Source organism: Coniosporium apollinis (assembly GCF_000281105.1).
Source record: "Coniosporium apollinis CBS 100218 chromosome Unknown supercont1.12, whole genome shotgun sequence".
Lineage (NCBI taxonomy): Eukaryota > Fungi > Ascomycota > Dothideomycetes > Coniosporium > Coniosporium apollinis.
The window spans coordinates 207,565-224,019 of record NW_006913274.1 but is presented as its reverse complement, the minus strand read 5'-3'; the positions used below and the strand labels follow the sequence as shown (position 1 = coordinate 224,019).

General features: G+C 55.4%; 6 protein-coding genes across 6 annotated transcripts; 1 reads left to right on the top strand and 5 right to left on the bottom strand.

The window, feature by feature from the left end:
• Positions 1-83: 83 nt before the first annotated feature.
• W97_03028 (uncharacterized protein) lies at positions 84-446 on the bottom strand (the record flags this gene model as incomplete). Its single annotated transcript, XM_007780927.1, has 1 exon — positions 84-446. One exon carries the CDS (start codon positions 444-446, stop codon positions 84-86), a length of 363 nt encoding a protein of 120 aa, XP_007779117.1.
• Positions 447-1,010: 564 nt separating this feature from the next.
• Positions 1,011-4,238, bottom strand: W97_03027 (uncharacterized protein; the record flags this gene model as incomplete). The annotated part of the gene is made up of 1 exon (XM_007780926.1): positions 1,011-4,238. The coding sequence occupies one exon, from the start codon at positions 4,236-4,238 to the stop codon at positions 1,011-1,013; it is 3,228 nt and encodes a 1,075-aa protein (XP_007779116.1).
• A 490-nt stretch (positions 4,239-4,728) lies between these two features.
• Positions 4,729-6,201, bottom strand: W97_03026 (uncharacterized protein; the record flags this gene model as incomplete). Its single annotated transcript, XM_007780925.1, has 7 exons — positions 4,729-4,989; positions 5,051-5,264; positions 5,318-5,436; positions 5,486-5,656; positions 5,712-5,783; positions 5,836-5,954; positions 6,003-6,201. The coding sequence occupies 7 exons, from the start codon at positions 6,199-6,201 to the stop codon at positions 4,729-4,731; spliced, it is 1,155 nt and encodes a 384-aa protein (XP_007779115.1).
• A 277-nt stretch (positions 6,202-6,478) lies between these two features.
• Positions 6,479-9,091, top strand: W97_03025 (iron-sulfur clusters transporter atm1, mitochondrial; the record flags this gene model as incomplete). The annotated part of the gene is made up of 9 exons (XM_007780924.1): positions 6,479-6,847; positions 6,902-6,961; positions 7,014-7,128; positions 7,182-7,450; positions 7,511-7,687; positions 7,742-8,534; positions 8,589-8,662; positions 8,734-8,950; positions 9,003-9,091. The coding sequence occupies 9 exons, from the start codon at positions 6,479-6,481 to the stop codon at positions 9,089-9,091; spliced, it is 2,163 nt and encodes a 720-aa protein (XP_007779114.1).
• A 909-nt stretch (positions 9,092-10,000) lies between these two features.
• On the bottom strand, positions 10,001-12,694 carry W97_03024 (DNA repair and recombination protein RAD54 and RAD54-like protein; the record flags this gene model as incomplete). Its single annotated transcript, XM_007780923.1, has 2 exons — positions 10,001-12,446; positions 12,603-12,694. The coding sequence occupies 2 exons, from the start codon at positions 12,692-12,694 to the stop codon at positions 10,001-10,003; spliced, it is 2,538 nt and encodes an 845-aa protein (XP_007779113.1).
• Positions 12,695-13,551: 857 nt separating this feature from the next.
• On the bottom strand, positions 13,552-15,043 carry W97_03023 (uncharacterized protein; the record flags this gene model as incomplete). The annotated part of the gene is made up of 3 exons (XM_007780922.1): positions 13,552-13,865; positions 13,914-14,509; positions 14,655-15,043. The coding sequence occupies 3 exons, from the start codon at positions 15,041-15,043 to the stop codon at positions 13,552-13,554; spliced, it is 1,299 nt and encodes a 432-aa protein (XP_007779112.1).
• Between the last annotated feature and the right edge of the window lie 1,412 nt (positions 15,044-16,455).

The following is a 16,455-nucleotide window of genomic DNA, read 5'->3' as shown; positions in this document are numbered from 1 at the left end:
TTCCCCATCACACACGTCTGACCCCCCGCCCCAAAAGCACCAACCCACCTGTGCCCCACCCACGACACCCTTTCTCACCCCTCCTATCCCTTAACATAAGTAACGCTCCTCCGCCGCGTCTCCTCCCACTCCCTCCCCGCCCCGCCCCCCGCGCCCCCCATACTCCCCCTGCTACTCCTCGGCGCCTCAATCCTAGGCCTCGACCTACTCCTCTCCCTGCTCCTGCTCCTCTCCCTCCGGTACTCCACTCTTGGCTGACTGGCCCGGTACTCCCTTTCGTATTCCCGGCTGTCGCGGTAGCTGTACGTCGAGTTGCGCGGCATGCGCGCCACGGCAGAGGAGGAGCCCCGGGGCGGGTCGGGTGTCGCGGAGAAGAAGGATTTATGTGGCGGTGGGTCGGTTACGCCGTGCTTCACGCGGCCCTCGGAGGTGGTTATGAGACACATGGTGGCTGAGAGGGTTGAGGTGGGTTGGGGACCGTGGTAGGACAGCCAGTGGTGAGAGGTACTAGTTGAGATGAGGGATAGGCGCGTATTGACGAATTAGTAGCATTAGTGCGCGCTGTGGATTGAGTATATATTGAGGCTTGGTAAGTAAGGGTGGATTAGATATATGCCACGACGGGAGAAGCGTAGGGTAGCAAGCGACAGGACGGTTTACATGCTAGTAAGACGGGCGTTAGACAATGCGACTTGGCAGCAGGCCTAACCAGGATTCGAAGGCGATGGAACTGCGCATACGCTTATCTTGGCTCTCATGGAAAACTTACGTCTACGGACGTGTTCTGCTGACTGCTCACTGGCTCAGTCTATGAGGATTAGGCTCGTCAATCCGCCGGCGCTTTCGTCGTGATAGCCGCTTCAGTATAGGGTCCAAACAATGACGTCATACCTTATAGGGTCAACGATACTGGCGATGGATGCGCTAGAGTAGGTATTCAATTTAAGATTTGCGTCTCCAAGTCTTCCATGAAGTACTTCGTACCCAACAAGCTATTGCGGCTACATAAATCACAGCTTACTTCCTGCCCCTGCCATGCCCTGCCCCTTCGGCATCTTCTTATCAATGTCCAAATCCTTACTCTTATGATAATGCGGCGCCACCTCCGTCAAGAACTCCGGCTCGAGGACCATACAGTTCCTCAGAAACTCCGAGCTCGTAGCCACCAGCTCCGAATAAATGACCCACTTCGGCCTCGTCTGCATCAGCGTCGAGCTCGGATGCAGCTTCACCGTCAGCCCGTTCCTCACGGTGCGGTACGTGTCCCCGCCGCGTTGCAACCTCGCCGCGTTGGGGAAGAAGCCCGCCGTGATGGCCTTCTGGACCGGGACGTAGTCGTTCTGGCCGACGGACGAGGGCGTGACTTCGACCCTGTCGCAGAGCTTGAGGAGCTGCTCTCTCACGTTGCGCGCGCGGGACAGGGAGCGCGACTGGATGAAGTTTTCGCGCATCCACTGCACCGAGAAGTCGGTGTCGAGAGCTTGGTTGTAGATGTTTAGCAGGGTGAGCATGTCGTCTTGCAGGGTGAAGCGGTTGCGCGCAGCGTCGGCGTGGATCTTCTTGTCTTTGGGCCGGAAGAAGAGCGCGGAGGATTCGCCGAGCATGGAGATGATGGTTAGGACTTCTTCGGTGCAGCCGTACTTTTCGGCTGCCAGGATAGCCTTTGCGTGCATGGGATCTGCGGGGAACTCGGCCATCTGGCGCCCGATCTTCGTGAGCTCGCCGCGGTCGTTTAGCGCTCCAAGTGCGTATAGCATCTCTAGCGCACGGATTAGAGTGTCGGCTGGCGGTGCGTCCATAAAGTCAAAGTCTATGAGATTGTTGATGCCTAGAGATTTCAGAAGTAGCACCACCCCGTTGAGGTTGGACCGTTGAATTTCTGGAGTGGTGCTCTCATCCATATCATTGTAGAAGTCGTGGCGTGTGTACATACGGAACGCCTTGCCTGCCCTGACTCGACCGGCGCGACCGGCGCGCTGATTCGCAGCAGCGCGAGAGCAGGGGGTGACGATCAGCGATTCCATACCGGTGCGTGGGTTGTACACGTTTTCCTTGACGAGGCCGCAGTCGATAACGTAGACGATTCCATCGATGGTAATGGAGGTCTCGGCGATGTTGGTAGCAAGAACGACCTTGCGAGCATTCGGAGGAGTTGGCTCGAAAACTCGGTTTTGCTCCGCTTGATCCAGCGATGCGAACAACGGGCGTATGATGAGTTCCTTCACCCTGTTGCCCAATTTTCGAGCCGTGTCCTGTAGATTCTGCTCTGCGAGTTCTATCTCCTCTTGTCCTGTAAGGAACACTAGGATGTCGCCGTCCGGCTGCGACAGATGGATCTGGAAAATCGTCGTAATGGCTGCGTTGAGGTAGTTCGCTTCGGGTTGTGGGGTGTAGTAGATGTCCACATCGTAGCGACGGCCAGGAACATTAAATATGGGGGCGTCGTCGAAGTACCTGCTAAACTTCTGCGCATCGAGGGTAGCAGAAGATATCAGTAACTTTAGGTCCGGCCTTGCCCGAGTTAGCTCCTTCAGGAGAACCATGAGCAGATCAGTGTTCAAGCTGCGTTCGTGAGCCTCATCCAAGATCATAACCGAGTAGTTGCTGATCTCTGGCTCGGTGAGGAACTCTCGTAGCAACATTCCATCCGTCATGTACTTGATGATTGTCTTCTCAGATGTCTGATCCTCGAAGCGGATGGAATACCCAACTTCGTTTCCTAACTTGACCCCCATTTCTTCCGCGACGCGCGCAGCGACACTCATTGCTGCAACTCGGCGAGGTTGTGTGCATCCGATCTTCTGGCCGCCCTTCGTATATCCTGCTTCGTGCAAGTATTGAGGCAGCTGCGTTGTCTTGCCGCTGCCAGTCTCGCCCACAATAATGAGCACTTGGAATTGGGCGACAGCTTCGAGTATCTGATCCTTGTACTGGTACATTGGTAGGCTTCTTCTCGTTTCCTCTATACTTGCTGCCTTCTGCTCCGCAGCTGACAGCTGTTGCTCAAACAAGCGCTGTTCCTTGGTCATGCCCTTGCGCTGTCCTGGTAGAGCAGCGTCGGATATGAACTGAATTCGCGCCTGGTCGTCGAATACATAGTCGTAGTCGCCCTCGTTTACCAATTCCGGTCGCGAGATCTGCGCTCTCGCTTTCGCCGTCTGCTCTTTTTCCCATTCCTCATGCTCGGTCACAAACTTCTCGCGGCCATACTCGTCGCGCTCCACGTAGCGCTTGTACAGGGCCTCCTCTTTCCGCTTGCGGTTGATCTTGCCCTGCTCGGTAATATAGTCTTCCGGAAGCGCATAGCCTTCTATGTGATCGTCCACCCTTTGCCTCTCCTCTGCCAGTCGGAGTGTTTCGCGATTGCGCGCAAATTCTGCCCTCTCCGCCTCAGTAAGATCAGAGTTGTTGCGCTCCTCGTCGGCCTCATCCGCCACCTGCTTGCGCAAGAGAGCCAGCCTCTCGGCTTCTCTTTTCTTGAGATAGTCCTGCCGTGACCGAAGCCGGATGTCGTCGATTCTCTCATGCTTCTCGTCGCGAGAAGAGCGGGCCTCGGCGATGTTCTTCTTAGAGGCCTTGTCATCCTTCGCTTTGAGTCGTTCTTCGAACGCTTTGCGCGCTTTTTGGTCCGTATCGACATCTTCGGACGATCTTGGTGAGGCGGAGCCGTCGTTGAGCCGCACCCTCTTCGGGGACGCAGGCTCTGGGAACTGCTCTTCCTCAGCATCCTCAATGTACTCTTCGTCTTCCCACCGCGAGTCGTCGACATCCCTGCGACGAATCTTCTTCGAACGGCGCTCGCGCCTGTCATGACTGTCGTAACCGTCCTGGCTCCGCTCCCTCTTCCTGTCCCCATTGCTGTGCCCATCCTCCTTTTCCCGCCTACTCTTCCTCTTCTCGCTCTTCTCTGTGCGCTCCGGTTGCACCGCTGGCGCTAGGGCCGCATCTTCCTCCATATCCAGCAGCGCGTACTTCTTCCGTGACCCATTTTGCTTGGACTTGTCTGTTTTGCTCTCGGAAGGCGTCGTGGTTGAGCGCTTGCCCACGCGCTGGAAAAGCTCTTCGCTGAAGCGCTGGATGTCGGCAGGTGGACCGTCGAGGAAGCCTGATAGCTTGTCGTGTAGCTGTGAAGAAGACTTTGTGGAGCTGGCGGTCGCGGCTATGAAGTCTACGATGGTAGAATCCGAGGCACCAGACAGCCTTAAGAGGTTGTCTGATATCCAGGTTCTGGAGTCCATGGTGCGTTTGACGAGGCAGTTGGAGATGCGATGCTTCAAACTCCAGGTCGCAAGAGGCCGCTTCGCATCATGCCCTGAACGGTTGTAGGAAGTCTACAGCTATGCACTCGAAGAACGAGCGATGATTTATCCAGATGAGGGCTCTTTGCGCCGCCGAGAGCAAGAGTCGGAGTTGTCGATGCTAAGCTCCGGTAAAGTCACGTGCAAGAAGCCTATCAGCACGTGACTTTGCGACTACTACATGGATCTTGCCGGCGCATTCTGCCTAAGAACACTTGCGGAATTGCATCGAAACGAGTTAAGCGCGTTAAAGTTCTCGATGTTTAAATATGCCACTTGGCAGTTATTTTACAGACAGACTGTATAGCGATCTCCATCCGTTCAATTGCTGGGCTGAGCTAGATCCCGCTCCGTCCATTCACGCCTCCATTCAGTACTGTACAGCCTAAACTGGGGCGTGGATTCTCTCCCACGCTTGACCGCTCCTAACTCAGGAGCTTTTAAAGTCCACCTTGCCGCTCTCCACCGTAGCATAGGATACCCTTGTCTTCTGCTCATTCGCTGGTGCTGATCCACTCATGGAACTCCCATGCCCGCTCTCCTTCCTCATGCTTAGCGTGACAGCTTCGTCTGCCGCTCCCGCAGGCGCATCCGCAATCTCAGCCACATCCCGACGGCTTAGGGAATCGCTTAGGCGCGAGCCACGAGACTGGAGGAGAATGGTCGAGGGGCCGTGGAACTGGAGGAAAAGCTGCACAATCATTAGCAGGAAAGCCTTCAGTAACATGAAGACTGCGCATATAGACGCTTACCCGATCGCCCCATATACTTCTCCTTGCCCATGTTCGTATTGTGAAGAAGAAATTGCTAATGGCCTGCCAAGTTCCAGTCCTTGCCATCTCCCTGAAGAACTTCGTATCCGGTACTAGTGCGCCGAGCCTGAAGCCTGGTATCTGGAGGCGGAGGGCGGACTTGAAGCGGTAGGGTTGAGGTGGGTGTTGGGTCATTGTGTATGCGACGACGTTACTGGAACGAGTGTCATTAGCACCGCCCATAGGGCACAGTCGGAAGGGATGTACCTGGGATGTACAACATATTCTTCTCCGGACTTCAAATGTATCTGGTAGATCTGGCCTGTGCCGACCAATCCCAGTAGACCCCTGCCTGTGACTTGGGAGTTACCCCAATGTGCTAAACTCTTCGCCTGTCAGTCCGTGTTCCAACCTGGGAGACCTAACGACAAGTACCATGCTAGTGTTGATTCTTGGCTTGACGGACAGTGCGTGCCCTGTCCACGCCAGCAGCGCCGACCTCTGCGCGACTATCCAATCTAATCTGCCATCGAGGTGCACAACGGCGAAGGAAGTTATGGGCGATTTGGAGGAGATGAGGGCTGTAACAGGTGTCGTAGACGATATCTATCCGCGTTGGTAAGCTCAGTGGTTCGCGGTCAAGGGGCAAGCTTAGGCATACTCGCTGGTACAGGAAGGGTATGCCGACTAGGGCGCGGCGGAAGGGTTCGAGGATGGAGAGGGTGGAAACAGCCTAGCGGAGGCATTAGCTGCTGTCACATGGGGCCCTGTGGCAACATGCTGACATTTTCTGCTTTTCCACTGAGGCCTACTAGGGTGCCGCGCCGGGTATACAGGTTCTGAGAAGCGGAAAGCGAGACGGAGAGGAGGGAGTATGGCGATCCGATGACTTCGAAGCGTGCATCTAACAATCGGTCAGCTACCGTTCAAGCCATTCAGCCAGTGTACGCACCGGGGGAAGTAGAAGAGCCGGGCGAAGCGGTAGGCTGCGGCGCTGGATCGAGCTCGAAGCTCGGCGAGGAAGATGCAGGCGCGGCGTTGATTGAGACCGGTCTCCGTCCAATTGGCTCAACGCTGTGTATTCTGGATACACAGCTCGACCTGGTGGAGCATGGAGCGCTCCATATGGACTTTGCAGCTGATCTCCGCATGTTGTTGCTGGCGCTGTTGTCGTGCGCCGCGGTATTGAAGCTGGCCCGGAGGAGCTCTGCGGCCAAGATTCGGCGCGAGCCGGTAGGGCTGTAGCAAGCTTTCTGACGTGCTGCTCAACCGGAGCTCTCACAACGTGCATCGCACATACCTACCTAATCCAACACTGGAGCTTCAAAGGCTGGGCCTGTGGACACGAAACCCCTCTTCGGCGAACACGTGCCCTGCGACGATGCTCACGACTTCAACTGCCCAGAGATTGGCACAATAGGCCCAAAGATGCTGGCACATCATCTGTTACGGAGCGGATGTGCCGCGCGCTCGATTCCACCAGCGTGGGGACAGCACGTTCGGGCACCTGCTCTGACATGGAGTGGTCAGCGCGTCTTACGAGCAACGTCTGTACGGATCTTCGCGACTACGCCTCGTCACAGGAAGGATGAAGCCCGAATACAAACTCTACAGAAAGAGATCCAGGGGAAGATTCAAGGGCAGCAGGGTGTGAGGCCGGAATCTATGCAGAAAGAGAGGCCTGCTGTTCCAGGAAAGCAGGATGCTTTCATGTCTGAAAAAACGGTGTCCAACAAAGAGCAGCGCAAGGCGGACTGGGCGATAATGAAGGAGATGTCGAGATATCTATGGCCGAAGGTACCGCCCGTCAAGATACGTGTAGCACGCCGCCATCTCTGATACGCGTTTAAGGACAACCTTGGAACCAGGCTCAGAGTTGGGCTGTCTGTGGGTTTACTGGTCGGCGCAAAGGTAACGCGTTCCAGTGACCAAACCATGTACATATACTCATCTTGTATGATAGATATTGAATGTGCAAGTCCCATTCTACTTCAAAAGCATTGTAGACTCGATGAACATAGACTTCCTGGCCGTGGGTGGGACGGCATGGACAGTAGCCGGCTCGATGATTCTTGCATGTAAGCGCCGTGACGGTAATATGGTGACATGACAGCTAAAGAAAATTGCTCAGATGGCGTCACCAGAATCAGCGCCACCCTCTTCCAAGAAGCACGAAACGCAGTCTTCGCAAGCGTTGCCCAGAAGGCTATACGGCGTGTTGCTTGCAGCGTCTTCGAGCATCTTTTGCGGCTGGACCTAAACTTCCACCTCTCCCGCCAAACCGGGGGCTTGACAAGAGCCATTGACAGAGGCACGAAAGGGATCAGCTTCCTGCTGACATCCATGGTCTTCCACGTACTTCCTACCGCGCTAGAGATCTTCCTAGTGTGCGGTATCCTCGTAAGCCGCCCCAGTATCTTCTGGCTGCCACCTTCTCTGCACCATTGCTGAAAGACGCAGACATACCAATACGGCGCCCAATTCGCCGTCATCACCGCAACTACCATGGTTGCATACACCGCGTTCACGATCCTGACCACCTCCTGGCGGACCAAGTTCCGGAAAGCCGCCAACGCCGCAGACAACAGGGCCGCAACCGTGGCCGTCGACTCTCTGATCAACTACGAAGCCGTAAAAGTACGTTTCTCCCATCTGTCCTGATCATATAACCAGCTAACGAGACTCCACAAGTACTTCAACAACGAGAAATACGAAGTCTCCCGCTACGACTCGGCCCTAAAAGCCTACGAAGCAGCCTCCATCCGCATCGCCACCTCCCTCGCTCTGCTCAACAGCGGCCAAAACCTCATCTTCTCCTCCGCCCTGACCGCAATGATGTACCTCGCCGCGTCCGGCGTCGCGTCCGGCAACCTCACCGTCGGCGACCTCGTCATGGTGAACCAGCTCGTGTTCCAGCTGTCCGTGCCGCTGAACTTCCTCGGCAGCGTGTATCGAGAGCTCAGGCAGAGTCTGCTGGACATGGAGACGCTGTTTAACCTTCAAAAAGTTAATGTAGCTGTCAAGGAGAAGGAGGGCGCGAAGCCGCTGCTGTTGACGGGCGGGGAGATCAGGTTCGAGAACGTGACGTTCGGGTATACGCCCGCGAGGCCGATCCTCAAGAACCTCAACCTCACCATCCCGGCCGGCAAGAAGGTTGCTATTGTTGGCCCGTCCGGGTGCGGGAAGTCGACGATTCTGCGGCTGCTGTTTAGGTTCTATGATGTCCAGGAGGGGAGGATCTTAATTGATGGGCAGGACATCAGGGACGTGAGTTTGGAGAGCCTGAGGAAGGCGATTGGAGTCGTGCCGCAGGATACGCCGCTGTTTAACAACACGATCGAGCATAATATCCGCTATGGGAATATGGAAGCTAGCCCCGAACAAGTTCGCGCTGCTGCGGAGAGGGCGAGGGTGAGCGAGACGATTGCGCACTTTCCGGAGGGGTATCAGACCATGGTTGGGGAAAGGGGAATGATGATATCAGGTATGCGAACGGCTCAATTTGCAACGAAGAAAAACCGTATTGACGACCGTACAGGCGGTGAGAAACAGCGCCTAGCCATCTCGAGACTCATCCTGAAAGATCCACCTCTGCTCTTCTTCGACGAAGCGGTAAGCCTTCCTTCTCCACCCATCCAAACCTCCTGGATCTCGGGCATCACCACACATGCTAACGCTCTCAGACATCTGCCCTGGATACGCACACCGAAACCGCGCTCCTCCAGAACATCAACAGCATCCTGAAAGAAAAGAAGCGCACATCGGTCTTCGTGGCGCACCGACTCCGCACCATCTACGACAGCGACCTCATCATCGTGCTGAGCGGGGGCGACGTTGCCGAGAGCGGGACGCACGAAAAGCTGATTGACCAGGGAGGTGTCTACTCGGAGTTGTGGAGTGGTAAGCCTCCTCGTGCCGTGTGGTGAGGGATCAACGCTGACTGTTGTGATAGCACAAGAGATGAAGTTCGGTGACAATGCCGAGGATGTCGCTCTCGCTGAGGATGTGGAGGAGAGGGACCGGCGGGAAGTGAGTAGGTAGATGGGATGGGCAAGGCGTTAAAGGGGGTGTGTATGTGCATTCTGGACTCCGGGGTCCCGAAGAAGGGATAGGTGCAGGGGCTTCTGGAACTGAGCTTAATAGCGAGAGGGCGCGCTCAATCAACTCAGAGGCTGCAACTAGCACGGCACCGAACAAAAGATTCGGCTTGTTAAAGAGGGTCTATCAAGCCTCCTGGTGTGCCCTACGGCTAGGAAAGGTCCTATACATCCTCGTATCAACTCATGCCGGCTAGGAGCACAACTCTTCCAACAAACCATGTCCTCGTGGAATTGATTAGTTACAGCGGGACCAAGCTCACAGCGAGTTCGCCTCTGCTGCAGGGGATTTTTGGGACTGTTCAGATCTTCATATGACCATCCTCTACGCTGTTTCGAGAAGAAAGCACTGCAGAATCGATCGTCACAAGTGGCGGTACTCATGAGTCTCGGATTAGATCTGTGTCTCTGTTCTCGAAGCCTCGGGGCGACAGCCTGCACCCCATCTTTCCACTGCGACGGAAAGGAGTCCTTTGTTGGGGTCTAGGGTTCCCTATGACAAGAGGTGCTGGCAAAATCGTGTTGTAATGTATCTGATCTGATGTTTTTGCGTCACTTGATCTTGCTACACTTACATCCCAAGACAGTTATTCTTGAGACCAGCAACAGCTTCGCATTACGAGCCGGCACTCAAGACCTTTTGGATTGTTTGAGTGAGTGTTTGCGGATATCTGGATAAGTTGCTGCTAACCGGTCTTCCGACACTGCTGTGGCAACTATGCTTGGACGCAGTATTTCAAAGCCTCTAAGCAATTCTAGCGTGATACACTCGTCACGCCTCATATCCGACCTGTCTATGAACGCCCAGGACCCACCGCCCAAACCGCCCAAGCCAACACCAGCAAGTGCACGCTCAATGGCTAATATACTGAAACACAGCGCTAACATCCTTCTCACTCGTCTCCTGTCTAAGTAACAGATCCTGGATCTTCCCCAACGGCCCACTCTCCCCGTCATTAACAAAGTGATTCCACGTGCTTGTGTCTCCATACAGCATAGCCGGGGCCTTAATATGCTGTCTCCCGTCCGACTTGCACCTCTTACACTTGAACGTGTCATGCGTGTCGCTGGTTGTGCCAGGACGGTACTGAAACAACTCTCGCAGCGAGTCGAGCGAGAAGTGGCGCTCGACATCCTCAGCGGAATCAACAACGCACGACGAGAGCGACTGCTTATGCGACTGGCGCTGGAAGATCTTCTCCTCGATCGTGCCGGTCGCGATGAAGCGGTACACAAAACAGTCCTTTTTCTGGCCGTCACGCCACACACGAGCAAGGGCCTGCTGGTCGGCAGCGGGATTCCAGTCCGGATCGAAAAGGACGAGACGGTTGGCGCCGATGAGGTTGAGGCCGCAGCCGCCGGCCTTGCTGGAGAGCAGGAAGACGAACTCCTGACCCTCCGGGTCGTTGAATTTGTCCACGAGCTTCTGGCGCTTGTTGACGTTCATGGTGCCGTCAAGGCGGAGACAGCCGTAGCCGCGAGACCGGCAGAGCTTGTCGAAGACGTCTAGCGTCTGCGTGTAGTTGCTGATGAGGACGATCTTGTCGTTCGTGTCTTGGCGGATTCGCGCGAGCATGCGGTCGAGCACTAACATCTTGCCGGAGTACCACGGCTTGACGTCCCTGTCGCGGCCACGGGCATCCTTGGGCACAAAGTCTGCTGGGTAGGATTCCTCGCAGCCTGGCAGGTCAGCCGGCAGATCAAGCAGGTCAGGATGGTTGCAGAGCTTCTTCAGCATGCCGATAGCCTTCAAAGGCTGACTGCCCTTGCCGCGTAGAAGTAGCTTGATGTCTGGTGACTTGATGAAGTGGTTGTAAAGGTCGGTTTGGAAGGGGGCCAGGTTGCAGAAGACGACATGTTCGTACTTGACCGGCAGGTATTTGGAGAGGATATCGTTGGTGCGTCGGATAATAAACTTGTTGACAAGCGTGAGCAGCTCCTTCAGACACTCATCACCCTTCTTGCGGTCGGTATCCGTGCCAGCCGCGTCTCGGCCGCGAAGAATGGGAAGCTCGTACTTCTTGCGGAAGTCATTACGCGTCCCTAGATAGTCTGGATTGGCGAAGTTGAGAAGCGAGAAGTACTCGGAAAGGTCGTTCTGAATGGGTGTACCGGAAAGGATGACACGCTTCTGGACGTTCAATCCATTCAATGCAGTGAAAGTTTGACTCTCACCGTTCTTGAGGCGATGGCCTTCGTCACACAGCAGTAGCCCGATGGGTGTGTTGCGAAGTTCTTCACAATTCAGCCGTAGGGTCTCATAAGAGACGATAAGGACAGGCCTAGTGACGGCTCTGCCGCTGGCGATGGACCACTGCCTCAGCTGCTGCGTCAACTCTTCTTTCGTAGCCTTGCCATCTATGGCGAACGGGTTGACCGCATCTTTACCGAGCCACTTGACGAGCTCGTTTGCCCAGTTCCTGACCAAACTGGATGGACAAGCGATGACGCACTTCTGTATGGTCGATTTGCCAGCATCAGGCGATTGCTTCAACAGCGTCCACATCAAGGCAATGCACTGGAGAGTCTTGCCCAGGCCCATCTCGTCTGCCATGATGCAACCGTTCGCCTTCGGGTCGATCAAGCCGGTGGTGGCACGGTACAGGAACTTGACGCCCTCAATCTGATGCGGGCGGAGAACCTTTGCCAATCTAGGATCAATCACGACAGGGACCCGGGGCCGGTCCTCAACCTTTTTCTTCAGCCCGAGTATGTCAGCCAAGCTCTTATGCATTATCGGCTCGTCAAGCTTTGGCTTGTCCTTCATCTCATCGTCCGCCTTCTGCTCTGCGTCTCCCTTCGCTGCCGGCTTGTCATCGACTGTCGGATCGTAGAGGACGATTGCAAACTCTCCACTGGGGTCGTGCAAGGGCTTTGCTACAAACACGGCTCCTTGTCGCATTCCCAGAAGTGGCGCCGGCCGGAACGCATTGTAGGCGCCGGTGTCCTTGTTGATCAGAGGTACGGCGAACCGTGCGCGGAAGGTCGTCTCCTTGTCCTTGACCTTGAAGATTGGAAACCTGTTAACATCTCGGGTTGCAAGGGCCAGACGGTCCTCGTTCGAGTACGGCTTGTCCCCGTCTTCCGTGCTGCCATCCGCATCTGCGTAGCTGATCTTACGCCGCTTCCTTGCGGGCTTCTCAGAAGCTCGCGTAGGCGTTGCAGAGCCGGGACATTTGAATGGTCGGATAAGGCGGTCGACAGACTGTGGTGTGCCCCCGTAGAGTCGGACAGCTTTCTGCGAACCAGGCGCGCAGTTCTCTTTGTCCTCGATCAAGACTACCAACTTCGGACGGTGCCTACCGCGCGTTAGATGTTGACGTGTGATATGATGGTATGCCTCTTACATCTTGTCCGAACTACTGGTCCCAACCGAAACACAATTGAAGAAGAATGGTGAGTGGCAGAAGTTGGGGGTTTGGTGGCGGTACGAAGGTCACAAAGCGTGAGGCAACCTGGATCCGGCGCGTCGCGTCAAGCGAGCTGTCGCCTGAGCAGGTGACGTGCAGCCTGGAACCTTCCGAGGCACTTTTTGTAGTCTTGGCATCGTTTTCGAACTCCAATCTCGACTTAGCATGGTAACGTTAAGCATTGCTGAACCGATTCAGCAATTCAAGGGACCATGCCTGTCGCAACAAAGGTGCCAGTATCATCGCAGCATACCAAGGAATCTTTCTGAAAGGAGGGAGATCTTATTCCCATTTCACGCCGTGACGACGTATTAAGCATTACCGACTAGCAATTATACGGCCTGCTCCCTCACGCTCTGCCCTGGTCCACTGCCTTTCCTGCCTTGAACTTTCGATGCAGTGTAGTACCACGTGCGATCCTAATTCCTCTCCTCTGTACAATCCACCGCGTCCCTTGACGTACCACGCCCTCCAAAATCCACCGCGGCTCCAATCGCCTCACAGGTCCTGGCCGCTCGTGCAGGCTCCAACGCTGCATCCTCTTTACGCATCAGAAGCGACCGTGATGATACAGCATCAGTACAAGCGAATGTCTAAGGGTATAATGAGCAAAGATGAATCCCAAAAAGCATAAAAGTCCGAATCGGCTCCCCCTCGGTACCTCGATCGAGAGGGAAGGCTCTTAGAAAATGAACATGATGGTCAGCACGGTGAATCTCGCTAGGATTCGTATGGCTGCCGCCAAGTTTCGATGACTGGACCCACCGGCGTAGCCAAAGTGGCACGGATGATGCTGGATGCCGGATGCCCTCTATCGCTAGTATTAAGATGACCGCTGGAAATGCTAGGATGACGCCGTGCGATGCATAACTCGTAAGCGTGAGCGAGGATTGTATGGTCCTCCTCAGGAAGTGTGTCCGGGCTAATGCCGGTGAGAGGGTTTGAGGAAGCGGGGTGCGGAGTGCTACCGTGCCAGAGTCTTTAATCACTGGTTTCACGTTCGCTCGTGATCAGAATGGGATGCAAGAGTATCTCCTTCCCACAGATTTTGTGAATCGTCGACTGGACTTCTGGCACCCATCGATGGGCTTCGCGTTCCGGACGAGAATGAAGAGGATGAGCCGATGGTCCATTCATCGCTGTCGGCAGTAGGCTGCTGAAACTCTTGATACAGATTCGACATGCCGTAGGCGACACCATCATAAGTTTCGCCGAGTTCCACGTAATCGTAGTCCCAGCGGAACTCCTTGTCTTTCTGTAACCGCGGCAGGAAATTGGCTTTGGCGAAAAAGAAGGCAATGGCCGCGACTGTGAGACGTTAGCGATGTCACTGAACGATACAAGCGGGTAGCTTACGTAAAGCGCCGCCAACAAGGTCCACGGCGTAGTGATGCGAGAGGTACATGGTCGCCCACCATAGCCACAAAGCGTAGAGGACGAAGAGCGGTCGAAGACGCGGAAAGACGTGGCTCATGAAGAGAGCTTCGATGACGGAGTTGCCTGCGTGCAGCGACGGGAACGCTCCAAAGACCAATGGAGAGGCGGTGAATGTAGATGTGTAAAGCTCGATACCGAACAGCTTGTCGATACGCGCAAGACCGGCGGGAGATCCTGGTATGCTGTAATTGGCCGGCGCGAGACCGTAGAGGTTCTCGTACCAGGGCGGCGAACAGGGAAACAGCAGCTGTATGATGACTCCTGCAACGTTCATGTATCCGAAAGCCCGCGCAAACGTTGGCACTGTACCGGGTGGCCCAAACACGAACATGATTGCTGAGACCACGACCGGCGCTCCGAAATGCGTGATTCCGTACGGAAGCCATGCCAAAACATCGAGGACCGCGTGCTTATGCGCGGAGAGGATGTTGCTCAGATTGGCGCCGTAGAGGATATTCTCGAGCGTTGGCAAGACACGCACCCATATCGGCGGTCGATAGTCTCCAGGAATGAATCTGTTGCAGGGAGATTAGTACGATTTTCTCATTTGCAATGCACTTGCGGCAAGCGATACAGCCACATTCCTCGTTGCCCACAAAATGGAGCGCCGCAAGACCTCGATCCTGCACAAGCTGGGGCGAACACAGACGGTAGACTTACTTGCAGGAATAGAAAAGAACAAGCCAGGCAATCACAGGGAGAAAGGGGAGGAAGAACTGCCGAGTTATCGGGATGATCAGGGAGGCCATTAACAGCGTTGCGATTATTGTCTTCAGAAAAGGTCCAGGCTCCTCAATGACTGACAGCGAAAATATGCCAATGATGGCCAGGAACACGTATTGCCCATCGTAGAATGACCACTGGTGGTTGCGCAGCGACCGGAGGGTGTCGGCGGGGTCGAAGGAGGTTTCGAGGGCGGTGATGGATGACGTGGGCGTCTGCCTGCTGTGGACTTTTGACCGTGCCGCTCGAAACTTCCGGCGCACCCTATGCGGTATGAAGACTGGTATTGACGGCCATGCCGGGAGGACCTTTGCTGTGGAGAACATCTGTAGGGAACAGGTCGTAAGAGGGTCTGTATGCGGAAGGTTTACTGCTGCGGGATCGTCGGTCGATCCGCACAGTAAGATGTCGAGGTGGCAGCCAGTCGCCGAGGTAGACAACGGCGGCCTCAAGCTTCGCAGTATGGTCGAAAGACTGCCCCAGTGAGATAGCGGTAAGATGCTGAGCGGAAAGGTACTCTGCAGGCAGCGAGGCTCGAGAAGGTGTGAGGGTAGGTAAAGAGATGGGGTGCGCGTGAGGGAAGCGGCTGCGGACGGAGGCTTAGGTGGTTGTGGCTGGCAGAGCGCAATTTCTCGGCGCGCTAAACGAAGTTCCACCAAATTTCGACCCGCGCAGAGGCCGCACCCGTCATATGCAAGTCAGCAAGCGACGGGACGTCTGTCTGCCCGGCACTGCGCTGGGCGGGCTGAGGCTTTGGCGGGATAGGTTGCAGCTGGCAAATGAGACCGGTGCTGGCAAGGGAGAGACGGGCGGAGCTTTCACGGAGCATGCGTCGTGCTGCGGAGTCGCGTGAGCGGCCACGCAGTGGCTTGACGTCGTTGCAGGCTTGTCCTCGCTTTCTGCAGCGCAACAGACATCGAACGCGAAACGCAGAACAGTGGCGCAGCAGGCTGCCTCGGCGCCTGCTAGAGCTCTTCAGACTCGTTGTGACGCACTGAAGAGTTGCTTTCGGCCCTCTCAGCATCACCGATCCGAGATATCTTGAAGCAGTAGTCGCCATCTGATGTCAGCGCGCCGCGCCCTGGGAAAACTCGGAGTCCGGCACTGGGCCGCTGCAATCCCCAACGGGAACAACGGCGTTTGTCCGCCGCGAGCTGTCAAAAAGCGGTTGCAGGAACGCGACCGCGTCGCACCGCGGCTGGAAGAGCCTCTTTGTCTCAGGACCCTTGTGTCGGCGAAGAAGCAATGTCCCGTTTGTGCCTCTGGTGTTTCAGCAAGCAAAATCTGTTTGACAAGACAAAGCCTCAGGATCAATTGCATAAAATTGTTCTCCTCGTCTGCTAGCGACACGGATGCTCCTGCTCCCGACCCGAGCCAAGCCCAGTCTCACTTCCGACTCGTCTTGGTCAGCACCTTCGGCAGATGCGGTAGGGTTCAAGGTTTGGGCAAGATGCCCGATAAACGGCGGTTTTCAACGCCGGTGGATGCTTGCACAGTAACCGAAGGAATGAAACAGATCACAGATGTGTTACTTCGAAAGCCCGTGGAATTACTCGCATCGAAAATACAGTAAACAGTGTTACCCGGTCAAATTAACGGCGCACTGCGTCATTGATGTAAGATCACCCTGTAATAGCCGCCACGCCGTAAAGAGACATGCGGCTCAATAGTTGTCCGCTGAACGACTGAAAAGCAATGACACCGTGAAGGCTCCTCCCAATTGCAATCCCGTACACTG